The 20,051-nt window shown below is 37.5% G+C and overlaps 1 protein-coding gene across 3 annotated transcripts in view; it reads left to right on the forward strand.

Moving 5' to 3' along the window:
* Positions 1 to 17,921, forward strand: part of CD96 (CD96 molecule) — a 109,330-nt gene extending 91,409 nt beyond the window's left edge. Inside the window, exons 11-15 of one of the 3 annotated variants that reach the window (XR_008501691.1) lie at positions 2,479 to 2,544; positions 3,379 to 3,468; positions 13,127 to 13,250; positions 15,258 to 15,418; positions 15,964 to 17,780. Coding sequence is in view for 2 of the 3 variants with exons in the window: in XM_054482973.1 (XP_054338948.1) it covers positions 2,479 to 2,544; positions 3,379 to 3,468; positions 13,127 to 13,250; positions 15,258 to 15,366 (389 nt within the window). In the remaining variant the exon portion in view is untranslated. Of the gene's footprint in view, positions 1 to 2,478; positions 2,545 to 3,378; positions 3,469 to 13,126; positions 13,251 to 15,257 lie in introns of all 3 variants that reach the window. The other 2 variants (XM_054482973.1, XM_054482974.1) reach the window with 2 other exon arrangements.
* The last annotated feature ends 2,130 nt before the right edge of the window (positions 17,922 to 20,051 follow it).

The raw sequence follows: 20,051 nt of genomic DNA on the forward strand, positions 1-20,051 counted from the left end.
ACTAAAAATACAAAATTAGCCAGGCATGGTGGCACATACCTGTAATCCCAGCTTCTCGGGAGGCTGAGACGGGAGAATCACTTGAACCCGGGAGGCAGAGGTTGCAGTGAGTGAGATTGCGCCATTGCACTCCAAGCTGGGTAACAAGAGCGAAACTCTGCCTCAAAAAAAAAAAGAGACAATAGTAACATAATTCTGCTGAGACTCCCAAGAAGACTTTAAAAGGGCATACAAATTAGCCAAATTTTCACATTCTGAAAATTAGATCTCTAAATTATAGAGTGGATAAGCATTCAGGAAAGTATTGTTTCATCAAAAGATGAATCACTAGAAGTAGCCAACTCTGTCTTACAGAGGATTCTATAAACAAGCATTCTTCAGGATGTTCTCTCCTGCAGGAGCAAGAGATACCAGAATTGTTCATCTCTCCATCTTGCTGAAAGACTATTTTTTATAATATCTTTCTGGTCTTGAAAGTTTACGTTTATATATTCAAGTATTTTAGACATGTGGAATCCATCAATGGGAAACTCCATTTTCTTCACCTCTCTCACCATACTTCCCACTACATGTTGTTAACAGATTAAAAACAAAAACAAAAAACCTCAAAGTCAAAATTAGAAAAATAACTCCCTACTTTTCCAAAGTGGCTTATGTTTTTTAATTTTTTAATTATTTTGAGGGGTCTTTTAAAATTGGGAGAGTTAGTAGAAGTCCAAAAAGAAGTTTTATGAAATTACAAAAAGAAAATGGCATACTTTTAAGTGTTGTAATGTTTGTAATTTGTAATTGTGCTGATGGTATCACCATCTCCTGAAATAGTGTTGTGTTAGGTTATTTCGCTTGGGGAAAATCAATATTGACCAGAAAAGCCTGGCACTGTATACTTGCTGAAAACTATTAGTGTTCACACGTCACTAACCATTACAAAATGTTCTATATTGACTCACTGATAATAAACATGAAATGGAAAATATTTTTAAATACCCATTTTCCTTAAATGGATAGTGCTTATTCAGCCATTTAGACTTTAGCGTAAATTAATTTATCCCATTCTTTCTTGCAAACATACTTTGATGAGATACAAAATAAAGACATCAAGGTCAGAAAGTAAGAAATTAAAGAAGTCGCCATACCATATTGAGCAAAAAACTACAAGGTTATTCAGAACAAACTTCCTTCTTCATAATTTTACCTAAATCTAGGCCTAGTCCCAATTGTTTTTCAGTTAGTTATTGCTCTTTGGAAATCAAATTCCAGCTAATGGCATAATCATTAAAAAATGCTTAGTCCATCATCATCAATAGGCCTTGATATTCTGTCTAGAACAAAAAATTAATATGCAGTATGAGAGAGTTATACTGAAAATAAGAACAGCTCCCTGAACTCAGACTGAAAAAAAGCTGTGTATGAAACCACTCTTACTTCTCAGGTGACCCCAAATGGAAATAGCTATGACAAATTGTCCTGTAATCAAGCCCTAAAGAATGGACTCTTACCTCTTCTGGAGGGCCTGATCACACACCTTTGTCAGCAACTGCAGCTGCTGTTGACATCTAAGAAGAAACAAGGAAAGGGGAGAGCTGAGGGTATTGTTTGTTTTATTTTTGTTTTGCTCATTTGATTTGGTCTTGACGCACAAGAAAGCTTTTAACTATGAACATCATGTATGCTAATATTTTAAATGAATGGATGTAATATATTTGTACTGATTACAACCATGTATTACTATAGTTATTTTACTTTACATTGCACTGCAGGCCTTTTATCAAATACAGATATGTGGTGTCTGCCAAGGAGTGAATCTTTCTTGCCAGAGATGGGGCAATAAACAAAATGAGTTGTTAGATCTATTTCAAAAGCCATATGTGCTGTCTGAGTTTGCTGCCATCCACTCAAGGAGAAGGTTTGCCTCTAAATGCTTCAAAAGGACTCACTCAGCAGCTGACAAGGCCTGTGACCACAGGGGTCTGATAATTCACTGCTGACATGTTTTGTTTTCACAGTTCAGCAAGACTGTCAGCTGACCCACAAGTACAAAGTGTTTTCTTCCCCTATGCATGTTCTAGCAAGGTCTTCAAAGTCCTATTGGCAGCTTTTCTTGACTAAAGGCCGCCATAACACACCTGGACCTTCATTCTCTTCCATTTTTTTTTTTTTGGCTCATTTATGGAATGAGCATGACACACTCTGGCTAGAGGAACCCCTTCTAGTGTTTTCTTTCCATATCTTTTCCTGCTTCTAAGTGGCCATAATTAAAACCTTCCCTATTATAGACATCGGAACCACAAGAATCCCTTCAACTCCCACTTTGTTTGAGGATATTCTTGTGTATGCTATGGAACAGTTTAATGATTTTGCTTTAAGTATTCATTAATATCCTTTTTTATAATTATTAGATTAAATTAGCAGTCAAGAAGTGGTAATAGAATAACTAGTCTCATATAGGTTAACTCTTCTGATATCTTCTTCCTTTAGCAGTTTCACGGATACCTAGTGAAACATACAGTTCATCCCCCTCAGGTGCAGGCTTAACACTTCATGGTGAGTACTTGGGAAGATTTAGGGACACTGAAGGTAGTGGTCAGCTTTATTTGGACACAAGTGTAAAAACAAGAACTGATAAGAAGCCAGCCTCAGATAGATATATAAAAGTACATCTTGATGATGAAAATTACAATGAATGGAAACAAAATTCTTCTCAGCCATTCAAAGAAGATAGAGACCAAGCCTTAGATTTTTATACATTTTATTTCAAAAAAAATCTACACAATAGCATTTTTTACTGGTTGTATCTATGAAAAATGCATTTCAATTTTTTTATTGGAAAATAGAATAATGAGTAAACATGGATTTGTCTAGTCTAATGTTGCAAATGAATTTTTATTAACCTTATCAAACACATCGGTGCAGAGAGAAATCAGTATTTTGATCAGCTGAACCTCTCATACCAAGAGAACAGGAATAGTGCCTCACTTATCCATGACCCCCAACTCTGGCCTTTTTCTGTACCACTTACATTTCTCATGGAGATTCTTTAGCAGACATCATTTTGTTGTTTGGAAGTATGGAGTTCTCTTTCTTTTTTCAACCAATAGGAAATTTTCCTATTTTCAACCAATAGGAAATTTTTTTCAACCAAGAGGAAATTTTTTTTCAACCAATAGGAAATTTTATTCCTTTGGCAATTGTTAGACAAATCTCAGGATCCCAGCCTTGCTATAAATTGGTTCTTAATAAACTTTACACATAATATTTAAGGGATACTTAGACGATTTAAGTTGAGTTCTTTCAAATAGCATATGAAAGCCAATCATGATTTAATACCACTTGATCAAGTTGAGATGTCTTGTCCAGATATCCCCTTTATATCCCTAGACAATGTCTTTACCAGCACAGCCAGAGCATTTTCAGAAGTCCCCACAACTGCCAATGGATCTACGAAAACTAATCATGTCCATATCACTGGTAAGTCATTTGTCCTATTTTGGGGGATTTTATGCTTTATTCACTCAATAAATATTTATCAAGTACCTGCCATTTGCCAGGCATTATGCCAGTTGTTGGATATACAGTGAAAACACTGACTTTTTGAAGATTATAATCTATTAGCGATCATGTGTATAGTAAATAAATAATCACAACTAAATTTATTTTTGACAAGTACTATGATAAGGTGTTGTCAGAGTCAAACAGGAAGTTCTGATTTTAACTGGAGGATAGGAGAGGATTCTGTGAGGGTATGATACTTAAATTAAAATCTGAGAAATATAAATAAGAATTTATTCTTATTGAATAAATTGAAAAGTAGCAAAAAACATTTCAGGCCTATGAAAACATAGTCTGAGAAAGAAATCATTGGAACAAAAAGTACTCCTATAATTCAACTAATATAATATTGTCATGCAAAATGTAATCCCTCTTTTATATCATGAGAGAACAAAAGGTTCAATAAAGTTAGGACCCTCCTAATGAAGGTCATGATTGTAAGTTCACAGGCATAATCAACTTCAGCGGTGTTCACTTGACTAGTGAATGCCACACCTAGGTACTCAGCTCATTTTGTATCAAAGGTCATACAGTCTTCTGATCATTGGAGCATCATCTTGCACACGTCGTGGCAATAAATCTGCAAACTGAGGTACTACAAAGATTTTAAGATATTGGTGCCTTAAAGAGCTGTCTAGTTTAGAGATGGGTCAAAAATGGAGTTCTGCTTTTCCACTTCCATTGTGAAGGCAGTGGTCTCATTTTCTACATTTGGTTGGAAAAAAAAATATATAGGCATTGATGTAAGACCTCTTTAAAATCTTTTGTTTGGCAAAAATGAGGGATCATGGCAGACAGGAAGCAGGACTAGATTGCAACTCTGCAGCATGCAGAGTCTTCATTGTGAATTTTAGCTCCAGATCAACTGTAAGAACAAACCAGCAATCCTGAGAAAACCCACAGACCCTCTGAAGGAAGCGGACTGCATCTGTAGCACCCAGGAGACACCCCAAATACTCTGGGAGGTGGATAGCCTCACACAAATTTTCAAGCCCATCTCGCCCTCCACCTGGAAACAGACTCGGGGCTGTTGGCAGGGTGGGGGACACGGTGGGAGTGAGAATGGCCCATCAGTTTGCGTAGGAGTTCAGTGAGGCCTGTGACTGCCGGCTTTCCCCCGTCTTTCCTGACAACCTGCATGAATCAGCAAAGGCAGCCATAATTCTCCTAGGTACACAACTCCAGTGACCTGGGAATCTCACCCCCATCCCCAACAGCAGTGGCAGCAAGACCTGCCCAAGAAGAGTCTGAGCTCAGACATGCCTAGCCCTGCCCCGACCTGATGGTCCTTCCCTATCCAACCTGGTAGTGGAAGACAAAGGGCATATAATCTTGGGAGTTCTAAGGCCCCGCCAACCACCAGTCCCTCTCCAGACTACTACAGCTGATGCTTTCTGGAGAGCTCTACCTCCTGGCAGGAGGCCAACCAGCACAAAAACAAAGCATTAAACCACCAAAGGAAAGGACCCTCAGGGAGTCCATTGCACCCTCTGCCACCTCCACCAAAACAGGCACTGGTATCCATGGCTGAGAGACCCATAGATAGTTCATATCACAGGACTCTATGCAGACAACCTCCAGTACCAGCCTGGAGCCAGGCAGACTCACTGGGTGGCTAGACCCAGAGGAGCGACAACAGTCACTGCAGTTCAGCTCACAGGAAGCCACATACATAGGAAAAGGGGGAGCGTCTACATCAAGGGAACACCTAGTGGGACAAAATAATTTGAACAACAGCCTTCAGCCCTAGACCTTCCCTCTGACAGAGCCTGCCCAAATGAAAAGGAACCAGAAAACCAATCCTGGTAATATGACAAAACAAGGCTCTTCAACACCCCCCAAAACAATCATACTAGTTCACCAGCAATGGATCCAAACCAAGAAGAAATCCCTGATTTACCTGAAAAAGAATTCAGGAGATAGTTATTTAAGCTAATCAGAGAGGGACCAGAGAAAGGTGAAGCCCAATCCAAAGAAATCCAAAAAAATGACACAAGAAGTGAAGGGAGAAATATTCATGGAAATAGATAGTTTAAAGAAAAAAACAATCAAAAGTTCAGGAAACTTTAGACACACTTTTAGAAATGTGAAATGCTCTCAAAAGTCTCAGTGATAGAATTGAACAAGTAGAAGAAATTCAGAGCTCAAAAGCAAGATCTTCAAATTAACTCTGTCCAACAAAGACAAAGAAAAAAGAATAAGAAAATATGAACAAAGCACCCAAAAGTCTGAGATTATGTTAAACAACCAAACCTATGAATAATCGGTGTACCAGAGGAAGAAAAGAATTCTAAAAGCCTGGAAAACATATTTGGGGGATAATCAAGGAAAACTTCCCCAGCCTTGTGACAGCCCTAGACATGCAAATACAAGAAACACAAAGAACATCTGGGAAATTCATTGCAAAAATATCTTTGCCGAGGCACATTGTCATCAGGTTATCCAAAGTTAAGACAAAGGAAAGAATCTTAAGAGCTGTGAGACAGAAGCACCAGGTAACCTATAGAGGAAAATCTATCAGATTAACAACAGATTTCTCAGCAGAAATCCTACAAGCTAGAAGGGATTGGGGACCTATCTTCAACCTCCTCAAATGAAAGAATTTTTAGCCAATAATTTTGTGTCCAATGAAGCTAAGCATCATATATGAAGGAAAGACACAGTTGTTTTCACACAAACAAATCCTGGGAGAATTTTACCAAACCACCACTACAGGAACTGCTAAAAGGAGCTCTAAATCTTGAAACAAGTCCTGAAACACATCAAAAAGAACCTGTTTACACATAAATCACACAGGACCTATAAAACAAAAATACAAGTTAAAAAGCAAAAACAAAAATCCAAAGTACACAGATAACAAAGAGCAAGATGAAAGCAAAGTTACCTCATTCTAATTTTGAATTCTCAATACTAATATTGAATGTAAATGGCCTAAATGTTCCACTTAAATATACAGAACCACAGAATGGATAAGAACTTACCCATCAACTATTTGCTGCCTTCAGGAGACTCACCTAACACGTAAGGACTCATATAAACTTAAAGTAAAGGGGTAGAAAAAGGCATTTTATGCCAATGGACACCAAAAGCAAGCAGGGGTAGCTATTCTCATATCAGACAAAACAAACTTTAAAGCAACAGTGGTTAAAAAAGACAAAGAAGGACACTATATAATGGTAAAAGGCCTTGTCTAACAGGAAAATATCACAATTCTAAACATACATCCACCTAACATTGGAGCCCCCAAATTTATAAAACAATTACTAATAGACCTAAGAAATGAGATAGACAGCAACAGAATAATAGTAGGGGACTTCAATACTCCACTGACAACACCAGACAGGTCATCAAGACCAAAAATCAACAAAGAAACAATGGATTTAAAATATACCTTGGAACAAATGAACTTAACAGATATATACAGAACATTTCATCCAACAAATGCTGAATACACATTCTATTCAACAGTGCATGGAACTTTCTCCAAGATAGACCATATGATAGGCCATAAAACGAGCTTCAATAAATTTAAGAAAGCTGAAATTATATCAGCACTCTCTCAGACCACAGTGAAATAAAACTAGAAATCAACTCCAAAAGGAAGCTTCAAAACCACGCAAATACATGGAAATTAAATAACCTGCTCCTGAATGAGCATTGGGTCAAAAACGAAATCAAGATGGAAATTTAAAAATTCTTCAAACTGAATGACAGTAATGACACAACCTATCAAACCTCTGGGATACAGCAAAGGTGGTGCTAAGAGGAAAGTTCACAGCCCTAAACACCTACAACAAAAATCTGAAAGAGTGCAAACAGACAATCTAAGGTCACACCTCAAGGAACTAGAGAATCAAGAACAAACTGAACCCGAATCCAGCAGTAGAAAGGAAACAGCCAAGATCAGAGCACAATACAATTGAAACAACAACAACAACAAAAATGCAAAAGATAAATGAAACAAAAACTGTTTCTTTGAAAAGGTAAATAAAATTGAAAGACCATTAGCAAGATTAACCAAGAAAAGAAGAGAGAAAATCCAAATAATCTTATTAATAAATGAAATGGGAGATATTACAACTAACACCACAGAAATACGGAAGATCATTCAAGGCTATTATGAACACCTTTATGCACATAAACTAGAAAACCTAGAAGAGATGGATAAATTTCTGGAAAAAATACAACCCATCTAGCTTAAATCAGGAAAAATTAGATACCCTGAACAGACCAATAAGAAGCAGCAAGATTGAAATGGCAATTTAAAAATTACCAACAAGGGCTGAGCTCAGTGGCTCAGTGGCTCATGCCTGTAATCCCAGCACTTTGGGAGGCCGAAGCCAGTGGATCCCAAGGTCAAGAGTTCACGATCAGCCTGGCCAAGACGGTGAAAACCCGTCTCTACTAAAAATACAAAAATCAGCCAGGTGTGGTGGTAGGCGCCTGTAATCCCAGCTACTTGGGAGACTGAGGAAGGAGATTTGCTTGAGCCTGGGTGGCAGAAGTTGCAGTGAGCCGAGATTGTGCCATTGCACTCCAGCCTGGGTGACAAACTGAGACTCTGTCTCAAAAAAAAAAAAAAAAAAAAATTACCGACAAAAGAAAGTCCAGGCCCAGATGGATTAACAGCAGAATTCTACCAGACATTCAAAAAAGAATTGGTACCAATCCTATTGACACTATTCCACAAGACAGAGAAAGAAGGAATCCTCCCTAATTCATTCTATGAAGCCAGCATCACCCTAACACCAAAACCAGGAAAGGACATAACCAAAAAAGAAAACTACAGACCTATATCCTTGCTGAACTTAGATGCTAAAATCCTTTTAAAAAAAAACTAGCTAACCAAATTCAACAACATATCAAAAAGATAATCCACCATGACCAGGTGAGTTTCATACCAGGGATGCAGGGATGGTTTAACATACACAAGCCAATAAATGTGATACACCACATAAACAGAATTAAAAACAAAAATCACATGATCATCTCAATTGATACAAAAAAAAATTCAACAAAATCCAACATCCTTTTATGATTAAAACTCAGCAAAATTGGCATACAAGGGGCATATCTTAATGTAATAAAAGCCGTCTATGACAAACCCACAGCCAACATAATACTGAATGGGGAAAAGATGAAAGCATTCCCTCTGAGAACTAGAGCAAAACAAGAATGCCCACTCTCACCACTCCTCTTCAATGTAGTACTGGAAGTCCTAGCCAAAGCAGTCAGACAAGAGAAAGAGATAAAGGGCATCTAAATTAGTAAAGAGGAAGTCAAACTGTCACTGTTTGCTGATGATGACTGTTTACCTTGAAAACCCTAAGGACTCCTCTAGAAAGCTCCTAGAACTGATAAAAGAATTCAGCAAAGTTTCCAAATACAAGATTAATGTACACAAATCAGTAGCTCGTCTATACACCAACAGCAACTAAGCAGAGAATCAAATTAACAACTCAACCCCTTTTACAATAGCTGCAAAAAAATAAAATAAAATGGAATGCTTAGGAATATCCTAACAAAGGAGTCAAAAGACCTCTAAAAGAAAAACTACAAAACACTGCTGAGATAAATCATAGATGACACAAACAAATGGAAACACATCCCACGCTCATGGATGGGTATAATCAATACTGTGAAAATGACCATACTGCCAAAAGCAATTTACAAATTCAATGCAATACCCATCAGAATACCACCATCATTCTTTACAGAATTAGAAAAAACAATTCTAAAATTCATGTGGAACCAAAAAAGAGCCCACATCGCCAAAGCAAGACTAAGCAAAAAGAACAAATCTGGAGGCATCACACACCTGATTTCCAACCATACTATAAAGCCATAGTTATCAAAACAGCATGGTACTGGTATAAAATAGACACATAGACCAATGGAACAGAATAAGCCCCAATACTTACAGCCAACTGATCTTCAACAAAGCAAACAAAAACATAAAGTGGGGAAAGGACAACCTTTTCAATAAATGGTGCTGGGATAATTGGCTAGCCACATGTAGGAGAATTAAACTGGATCCTCATCTTTCACCTTATACAAAAATCAACTCAAGATGGATTAAGGATTTAAACCTAAGACCTGAAACTATAAAAATTCTAAAAGATAACATTGGAAAATTTCTTCTAGACATGGGCTCAGGCAAGGATTTCATGACCAAGAACCCAAGAAGAAATGCAATAAAAACAAAGATAAATAGCAAGAACCCAAAAGCAAATGCAATAAAAACAAAGATAAAAAGCAAATGCAATAAAAAACAAGATAATTAAACTAAAGAGCTTTTTCACAGCAAAAGGAACAGTCAGCAGAGTAAACAGATGACCCAGAGAGTGAGAGAAAACCTTCACAATCTATACATCTGACAAAGAACTACTATCCAGAATCTACAACTAACTCAAACAAATTAGTAAGAAAAAAACAAACAACCCTATCAAAAAGTGGGCTAAGGACATGAATAGACAATTCTCAAAAGAAGATATACAAATGGCTAACAAACATATGAAAAATGCTCAGCATCACTAATAATCAGGGAAATGCAAATCAAAACGACAATGCGATACCACCTTAGTCCTGTAAGAATGGCCATAATAAAAAAAATCAGAAAACAATAGATGTTGGCATGGGTGTGGTGAACAGGGAACACTTCTACCCTGCTAGTGGGAATGTAAACTAGTACAGCCACTATAGAAAACAGCGTGGAGATTCCTTAAAGAACTGAAAGTAGAGCCATCATTTGATCCCAGCAATCCCACTACTGGATATCTGCCCAGAGGAAAAGAAGTCATTATTCGAAAAAGATACTTGCACATGTATGTTTATAGCAGCACAATTTACAATTGCAAAATCATGGAACCAACCCAAATGCACATCAATCAATGAGTGGATAAAGAAACCGTGATATACATATATATACCATATATATATATATATATATATACACACACACTATATATATGTATATATATACACACACTATATATATATATACACACACCATATATATATATATATACACATACATATATATGTATATATATACACACACTATATATATATATACACACACCATATATATATACCATACATATATATACACACACCATATATATATATACCATATATATATATATATACCATATATATACACCATATATATATGGTATATATATATATACACACACTGTGGAATATATATATACACACACTATGGAATACTACACAGCCGTAAAAAGGAATGAATTAACAGCATTTGCAGTGACCTGGATGAGATTGGAGACTATTATTCTAAGTAACGTAACTCAGGATTGAAAAACCAAACATCGTATGTTCTCACTGATATGTGGGAAGCTAAACTATGAGGACGCAAAGACATAAGAATGACACAATGGACTTTGGGGACTTGGAGGGAAGAATGGGAGGAGAGAGGGATAAAAGACTACAAATATGATGCAGTGTTTACTGCTTGGGTGATGACTGCACCATAATCTCACAAGCCACCACTAAAGAACTTACTCATGTAATCAAATACTACCTGTACCCCAATAACTTATGGAAAAATAAAATAAAATAAAACCTTTTGTTCTTTCCTTTATCTAAAACTTTGGAGGTAAAATATTATATCCCACCATATTACCATGGTAGAGCTTAGTAAATTTTGACTTGTGTGAAACAGAACTTTGTCTAGTCCTGAGTTAACCAATTGTCTCTTTCATGATCATGCTAATCTAGTGGTTTGAACTATGTAAACTTTCTAGTCATCTGTATATACAACGTGTCACATGATTATGTATTATTGGACTACATGGGTCTCCAGGGAACCCTCAGTTTCTACTTTGACAGGGGTGAGAATCAGAAAGACCTTGAATCCCTGAATGTATGTTGTATGAAAGAGAAAAGTCAACACTTCTAACCAATGCTAACATGATAACATAACACGGTTTCAGTCCAGGCTATGTAAAAACACTGAAAAGATGTGATAACTAATATTAAATCTAGTTCTTTGACCTGTATTTTTTGAGATTTTGCTATGTGAAAAGCAGTGTAATAAAAACGGGGCAATGAAAGAAATTTAAATCCTTGTCTTCACTCACAAGCAGTTACTACCTAGTTGAGACAAGGAAAGAAAACCAATCCAGATAGCTTTTTGCCCAAATGATCCATGTAATCGAAATACCTAAAGATCTATCTGTCGTGTATAAGAAATTTCACTGGAATATCATTAGCAATAACAAAGTCTGGAAACAATTTAACCATCTAACATTGTGAGATAAATTAAATAAACTGGTATATCCATTGAACTATCCAGTCATCTAATAGAATGAGGTAAATCTCTGTGCGGTGCTATGAAAAGTATTCCAAGGATGTTTTTTAAGAAAAAGAGGCCAGGTGTATGTCTTTTGGCCTCTTATTCTTAAAAAGACAGGTAAAATGTAAAATGTTAAAAATGTAAAATGATTTTTACATTCTTAGGATACTTTAAAAGCTCAAAATCACTAATCACTAGAGAAATGCAAATTAAAACCACAATGAGATACCATCTCACATAAGTTAGAATGGCTGTTACTAAAAAGTGAAAAAAAAAAAAGAAACTGATGCAGGTGAGGTTGTGGAGAAAAGGGAATGCTTACACACTGCCGGTGGGAATGTAAATTAGTTCAGCCATTGTGAAAAGCAATTTGGCTATTGCTCAAAGAACTTACAAAAAAATTACTATTTGAACCAGCAATCTCATTATATTGGATATATACCCAAAGGAATATAAATTGTTCTACCATAAAGACACATGGACACATATGTTTATCACAGCGCTATTCACAAAAGCAAAAACATGGAACTAACCTAAATGCCCATCCACAGTGACTGGATAAAGAAAACGTGGTACATATACACCATGGAATACTATGAAGCCATAAAAAGGAATGAGATAATTTTCTTTGCAGCAACATGGATGGAACTGGAGACCATTATCCTAAGCAAACTCACACAGGAATAGAAAACCAACTACAGCATGTTCTCACTAGTAAGTGGGAACTAAACATCGAGTACATATGGACACAAAGAAGAGAACAAACAATGAGGCCTACTGAAGGTTGAGAGGAGGCTAAAGATTAAAAAAAAAAACAAAAAAACCCTACCTGTCAGGCACTATGTTGATTACCTGGGTGACAAAATAATCTGCACACCAAATCCCCACAGCACGTAATTTACCTATATAACAAACTTGCACATGTACCCCTGAACCTAAAATCGTGAAAAAAAAGAAAAAGAAATCATGGACAGAATAGTGTGTATAATATGCCCCCAATTGTAATAAAAGGGGTATATATTCATGGTACATATGTATGCTTATATATATCCACAGAAAATTTCTGGTAGGATACATAATTAACTCTTAAAAGTTATCACCTCGTGTAGGTAACAAGACATAGACATGCCCACCTCCAGAGTATGATTACAGCCAATGTTGAAGAAAATATGTTTCACGTAGGAAAAATAGTTTAATTCTGTTTTCCAAATCCCAAAGTTTGGGATTAAAGTTCATCTTTCTTTATGCCCTTTTCAGGTATTGTGGTCAATAAGCCCAAAGATGGAATGTCCTGGCCGGTGATTGTAGCAGCTTTACTCTTTTGCTGCATGATATTGTTTGGTCTTGGAGTGAGAAAATGGTGTCAGTACCAAAAAGAAATGTGAGTATAATACTAATATATGTAGGAACAGATTAATTTTTCATTGTAAAATATTCATCAGTACAACATATTATTACTCTATGAAGTTCCTCCCATATTTTAATGAGGAAATAAGGCTCACAGAAGCTCAGAGAGATTATATAGCTTTCCCAGCATCACACAATTGGGATTAAATACACAACTCCTGACTCAGTATCCCTCTCTGCATTGGCCTAGTCAGGCTGTAACATTCATCAGATAGAGCAAGTCCGTGGACATGAAATGAGAACTGAGCCTCACCTCTCCTCAAAACTAAAACGATTTTTCTTTTAATCTTCATTATTTTTTCATGTTCATGCATCTTTGAACTGCCTAGGCTCCACTGGTCCTAGATGCTCAAGTGTGAAATTGAGTGAGAAAGGTAATTTTAAGAGATTTCCAGCTGCTTTTTTACTAGAGTGGGCTTTTACTGCCCTTTTCTTTTTTTCCCAAGCAGAAAAGAAAGTAAGCATTGGGTTACCCCATTTTTGTCTTATTGAAATATTTTCCAAAAGCCTTCTCCAATCAGCAGCCTGAAATGGTACAATAGGTTAAGCCTCATTTTTCTGACTTGCTATTTTGAGTCAGTCTGGATTGGGCCGTAATTGGAAGAGACCCCAGTACCCAGAGCTGATCATCCACTTGTCTTACTACTGCTCTAAGATAACATTAACCATCGTGCCATCTGCTTTCCTACCTTTTGCAGAGTATCCCTGAAGACTCTGTAACCACATACAGGGAGTGGTGAATAAAACACTAAACCAGTAGTTAGAAATTCTGGATTCTTTTCCAAGGACTACGATTTGGCCACCACATGACCTTGGGAAACTCATAATTCCCCAAAAAACAAAAGTGCATGTTTCGTAGAATTGTACCTACCTATTAATACATATGACGTCTCCATTAAAGCATCTGAAAATTGGGTAATAGGGATTAGAGAGCTTTATATTAAATGAACAAATGAAATCTGAAAATCTGAATTGATTTTTTCAATTGTTCTGTATTCAAATGTTTGTTTTATATGGAGATGAGAATCAATCTCTCCATCCTCCTTTCCCCACTACCCACTCTTTATCTCTCCTAAGATGCTATGGATTGCCAGGGCATAGAGGTGTTTGAGTGATGAACGTAAAGATGTTCACAGATATATTTCTGTTTCCTGATATCAAGATAGCTAGAGCATTTGTATAGCTAAATTCCACACTAAGTTGGCTCTTTAATGCATTTCAGAAAAAGAGATTACTTGTACTAACATAAAATAGTTCTTTGTACAAAGATGACTTTAAGAATGTTCACTGATTCAAACAAAAGGGATTTAGGCATTATCTAGCCAGTATTCAGGGATTGAGAAGAGATTTACTTCCCATCTCTACCCTATCCCCGCAGTACATAGTGAGTGTTTGGGCAAAGGCTGGGGCTAGGGTTAGCAAAGAGGCTATATGAAAAGCTTCAGTCTTAAATCCTAGGATTTTAAGATTTAGTCTCTGGAGGAATATTTTAATCCACATAAGAGAAACATTTCTTCTATTAGGAGGCAGTTGTCATGGAGAGTATCAGTTCTGGTGAAAAGACTTGAATTGTTGGTCTGGTTCTCTTGAGCAAGTTGTTTAAAACCTCTGAGCCTCAGTTTTATCTGTAGAATGGTGATGCATTTCCTGCACACAAAGTAAATAATGTTATGATAAAAATGGTCAGTTTTGTCTGTAGATGGTGATGCAATTTCTACGTACAAAGTAAATAATGTTATGATAAAAATGCTTTGCAAACTACAAAATACCATATAAATATTAATTAACGGTAAGATCATGAGGTTCAAATGTAACTAACAGGCACAGGGTTATGCCAGCAAAATGCTGAAAGAACTGGGAGAGTATGTCTCTTTCTCATCAATCTGTGTTCTCCTTTAAAGAAACAACACATGTCTGCGTGTGTGTGTGCATAAGACTCCCTCACATTCTTAGCATTGAAAGACCAATATTTTGTTCCTAGAATGGAAAGACCTCCACCTTTCAAGCCACCACCACCTCCCATCAAGTACACTTGCATTCAAGAGCCCAACGAAAGTGATCTGCCTTATCATGAGATGGAGACCCTCTAGTCTCGTGAGACTTTGCCCCATGGCAGAACTCTGCTAGAATCCTATTGAGAAGGTAGACATTGTGCTTTATTAATATAGTCGCTCTTCAGCCATGCCTTTGCTGCAGCTGAAATGGAAGTCAGAAGTGCTGTTTTCCCAGCAACTCACCCTCTTTCATCTCCAAATGCCTGAAGCTTAACCAAGAGTGAGAGGATATGTCATGTTCACACTCAATGCAATTCGTAGTGGTTTTCTTGCTTATGTAACAAGTACACATTAGTCTGCCATCATTAAAAAAAAAAATACAGTATTTTCATTTAAATTCTCTGATGGAGGGACAACAATGGTTTCAAGTGTATGCCCATGCCTGATCCTCTTATTTGAACATCTATCAACATTGTAAACTCTTTGCCAAAATCCTGGGGTTTTGCTGCATTCCCTACGATAATTATAGGAAAAAGAAAATGTAAAAGTGCTAACAAGGCTGCCAAGTAACGGAGAAGTATGGTTAGTCTTCATATTGAAATTCTGTTGTTTATTTTCATGGAAGGAAAACAGAATACTTTGCACAGGAACCATATTTTCAATCCTCCTTCACTGTCTTCCTACCGTGTTCAGCCCAGACTCCTGCCACGTGGACCAGGATGAAGAGGGATCAAAGAGAAAACTAGCCAACAACCCAGTAGCCTAGAAGATATAAAACTCCACTGGCTTCTAAAATTATATTAGCCAAGAGTGGTTTCATTTGAGTGCCTTCGTGTGTATGTCCATCAAACTGGTACCAAACTGTTTTGTAAGTAAACAGGTAGTCTAAGCCCAACCCTACTCATCTAATTCCTGTTATTCTCTTTTTCATCTGGGGACTTTCTTGTTCATTTAACCTGCCTGTTTTGCTCTGTTTTGAAAAAAGATAAAGAGCCTCAAATCAGACCAGCACTGATTAATTAACCCTGCTCCTACCAATCTTTTATAAAGCAGTTGAAGCAGAATGTATAGGTGTCAGAGAAGAAACCTAGTCAGCCAGACGTGCTCTGTATTCAGCAACAGTTTGTGAGTGAATAAATTACTAATCCTCCTTGTCTCTTGAAACCTTCCCACACTCCCTTCTCCAGGAGGGAAAAACAGATGTTGTTGACAGATACAGTGATAGGCAAATTCTGTGTGGACTTTAGTCCCAAAAGGAAACTTTAGTTCACTTGCAGTATGCTTATCCCTGACTGCACATGAGAGTGCCTTGTGCAGAGTTATTTGTAGATTATGTCTTTTTCTTAAACACCATGGCTGTCACACTTCAATTAAATCAGAATGTCTGAGGAGTGAGACACAGGCATCAACACTCTCAGATGATTCACATGTTCAGCCAAAGTTGAGAACCATGGAGTCTGTGGAAGTTCTTTCTCATGGCTCAGAATCTTAGGTAGGTGCTTAACTCTTGTGGTGGCCAGCCTTCAAGATGAGCCCCTGTGTTCTTGCCTCCTACTGTTCACATCTTTATATGGTCCTCTCCAATGCTGAATACAGATGATTTGTGTAACCTGAGGCCAGGACTAAGGTGAGGCAATCAATGTACTTAGGGAAAAAGATTTAAGGAGATATTCACACTCAGCGTCATACACTTGCACAATGTTGAGAGTGAGTACCACTCTCATCGTTGGTATAGCCAAAAAAGCTTGGAAATGACCAAGGCTAGGTGACAAAATACACTGTGGCTTCTTCTTTGATCTGTCTTTGACCATACTGAAACTGGGAAAAGCCCATTCCCATGCCATGAAGACACCAAGGCAGCCCTATTGAGAAATCTACCTGTCGTGGCCGGGCGCGGTGGCTCACGCCTGTAATCCCAGCGCTTTGGGTGGCCGAGGTGGGCGGATCACGAGGTCAGGAGATTGAGACCATCCTGGCTAACACGGTGAAACCCCATCTCTACTAAAAATACAAAAAATTAGCAGGGCGTGGTGTCGGGCGCCTGTAGTCCCAGCTATTCAGGAGGCTGAGGCAGGAGAAAGGCGTGAACCCGGGAGGCAGAGCTTGCAGTGAGCCGAGATTGCGCAACTGCACAGTCCGACCTGGGCGAAAGACCGAGACTCTGCCTCAAAAAAAAAAAAAAGAAATCTACCTGTCAAGGAACTGAGGTATTTTGCTAACAAGCACCAACTTGCCAGCCATGTAAGGGAGCCATCTTGGAAGCAGATCCTCCAGCCTCCAGTCAAGTCTTCAGATAATTGCGTCTTCAGATAATTGCAACTTCAGTTGATCTTTTGACCAAGACCTCAAGAAAGCCAGAACTACCCAGCTAAGCCTTTTTCTAAATTTCTGAACTTCTAACACTATTAGATAATAAGTGCTTATTGTTTAACACCATTAATTTTGAGTATAATTTGTTACATAGCAACAGATAACTATACAGCTCAACAACTAGAAAAATAAACTGTTTACCTGCCTTAATTATTTATCTTTAGTTCCTTGTTAGTTCTCAAGAAACAAACGCTAGCTTCATATGTATGGCTGTTGCTTTGCTTCATGTGTATAGCTATTTGTATTTAACGAGACTTAATCATCAGTAATTTGTATACAAAGCATTGTGGTTTTATTTTACTGTTTTACTATAATATATGAATACAAGCAGAAAGTGGGGGTAGAGAGTGGCAGAGTTGGGAGTAGAGAGTGGCAGAGTTGGAGGTATTTGGATAGTTTCACTAAAGGGAGAGACAGTTTTACAGTATAACATAAATTCATGTAATTTATCAATCTATCAGATGACAGGTGTCTCACTGTGTTTTTATATTAGCTCTTCTTTGAAGTACACTCTTTTAGTATTGTAATTAAGTTCTGGTCAGCATTTGCACATTCATTACCACTTGAATAGAGTGAGTAGTTGCTTATCAATGGAGGGATCTTCAGTGAGTAGTTCAGAGGAACTTTTCACAAACCTGCAAATTAGAGGGGCTCCAGTTGCCTTGTAGGTAGTACTGTGAGCTTGACCACCCTTATTTGACTAAAACGACAGTTTCATTTGAGCCTTAAATTGTGTGCAAGTAAATTCATAGAGTCTGTCTCAACCAGCAACTCCTGTCTCTATTAGTGAATTTAGCTCTGTCTCATAGGAGAAATAGCAATACTAGATTCTAATCCCTAAAGTTTCAATTTCACTGAGAAAAAGCCATATGTAAGCATGTTTGTCGCTCATTTCCAAAGCACTTCGTGTTAGTTAACATTGTTATTCATATGTTCGTTTCCTTACCCACCTGCACCAGGAGCACTCCTCAACTTGACAATGTGATTTGTTTTGCAATGGAATATCATGGGCACTACTAACCCAAGGCTTGAAAAGTACTTCCATGATTGGATTCACTCTCTTGTTTTCTACCATCACCATGAGAAGATGGTTTTCAGACTAGCCTACTGTGCCAAGAAGAAAAAGAAAGGCTCATGGAGCAGTACCACCCAAGGCTGGTCCAGTCTAGATCAGCAAAACTCACAGCCTACCTCAACAGGCACATAAGTTAGATATTATTGCATGCCACTGAAATTGTGTGGTTATTACACAGCATTGTAGCAATAGTTAACCTACACATATAGATCCAGAGGTAGGCATATTTTAGCTCATATGTAAGTGCCTAATGCATGCTTTATTTTTTTTTTAAATAGTATTTTCTATTTTCTTTGGTTCAGCATGAGTTTTGTTTTAACAAGAAGATATGGTTGACTTCCCCAAAATAACTTTGCATTTATAGATCTTTAAAAATCATAGAACATTTGACCAGGATGGGTTTTAGAGGTCATTTTACAAAATGAGTTAAGGGTTCTGTGAAATTGACTTGTCCAAGGTCACACAATTAGGAATGGTAAAACCAACGTGATGACCCAGCTCTCTGATTTCTAGCCTAGAGTGTAATCAATATTTAATTGCTTTAGTATCTCCTTTTACTATAGACAAGAGCTGCTGCTTTGTGTGCTTTTAAGTAAATATTTTTTTTATGCCTTGGTAGTATATGCTAAAAATTGTAACAGAAAACAAAGAAAAGTAGAAATAATTAACCCTGGGGGATGGGATGCTCTAGAAAATGTCAAAGAAAATGAGGAAATGAAAGAGAAAAGAGAGTAATCAAGATCAGAAGTTGAAAAGAAAGTTTAGAGAAACTTACTAAGGCCAGAGATAATGAAAAATGTCTCAGAGGCTTTGAACAGGGGAAGAGGTCCTTAAAGGTAGCCCTCTTGGCACCCAGACTTAAGAGGGTGGCTTTGAACCTGAAGGTTGAATCTTCAGAAATATAGAAACTTTGTTCTCTCTGAGACGAGGGCTGAAATGCATAGCCTAACCGACTTTTTGACAACAGCAGTCATGGCTGTGTCAACCAGCTAAAGGGTGGGTGTCCACATTAACTGGCAGAAACACATAGTGAGAATTGGGGAATCAAGGCAGTTATTTCCCAGCTCCTGCAAAGGTACCTTTTTCCTGAATTGCCTGGATTACTAACAAAGGCACCATGCTCCAGCCAGGAAGGCATGACCAGAAAGCAGGACACTATGACTTTAAGCTAGGTCAGGGCCAGGGAACACTTTTGGAATTATTGTTAAAGCTTGAATGGTGCATCTGTGATGGGTCTTGATATTTTGTGGGTGCAAATAACATTGAAATGGGAACAATAGAATCTAAATTTTTCTCCTCAGACAGCATCTTTGTATCCTCCAATCTCTGTTATCCA

This window comes from Pongo pygmaeus, chromosome 2 (genome assembly GCF_028885625.2).
Source record: "Pongo pygmaeus isolate AG05252 chromosome 2, NHGRI_mPonPyg2-v2.0_pri, whole genome shotgun sequence".
Lineage (NCBI taxonomy): Eukaryota > Metazoa > Chordata > Mammalia > Primates > Hominidae > Pongo > Pongo pygmaeus.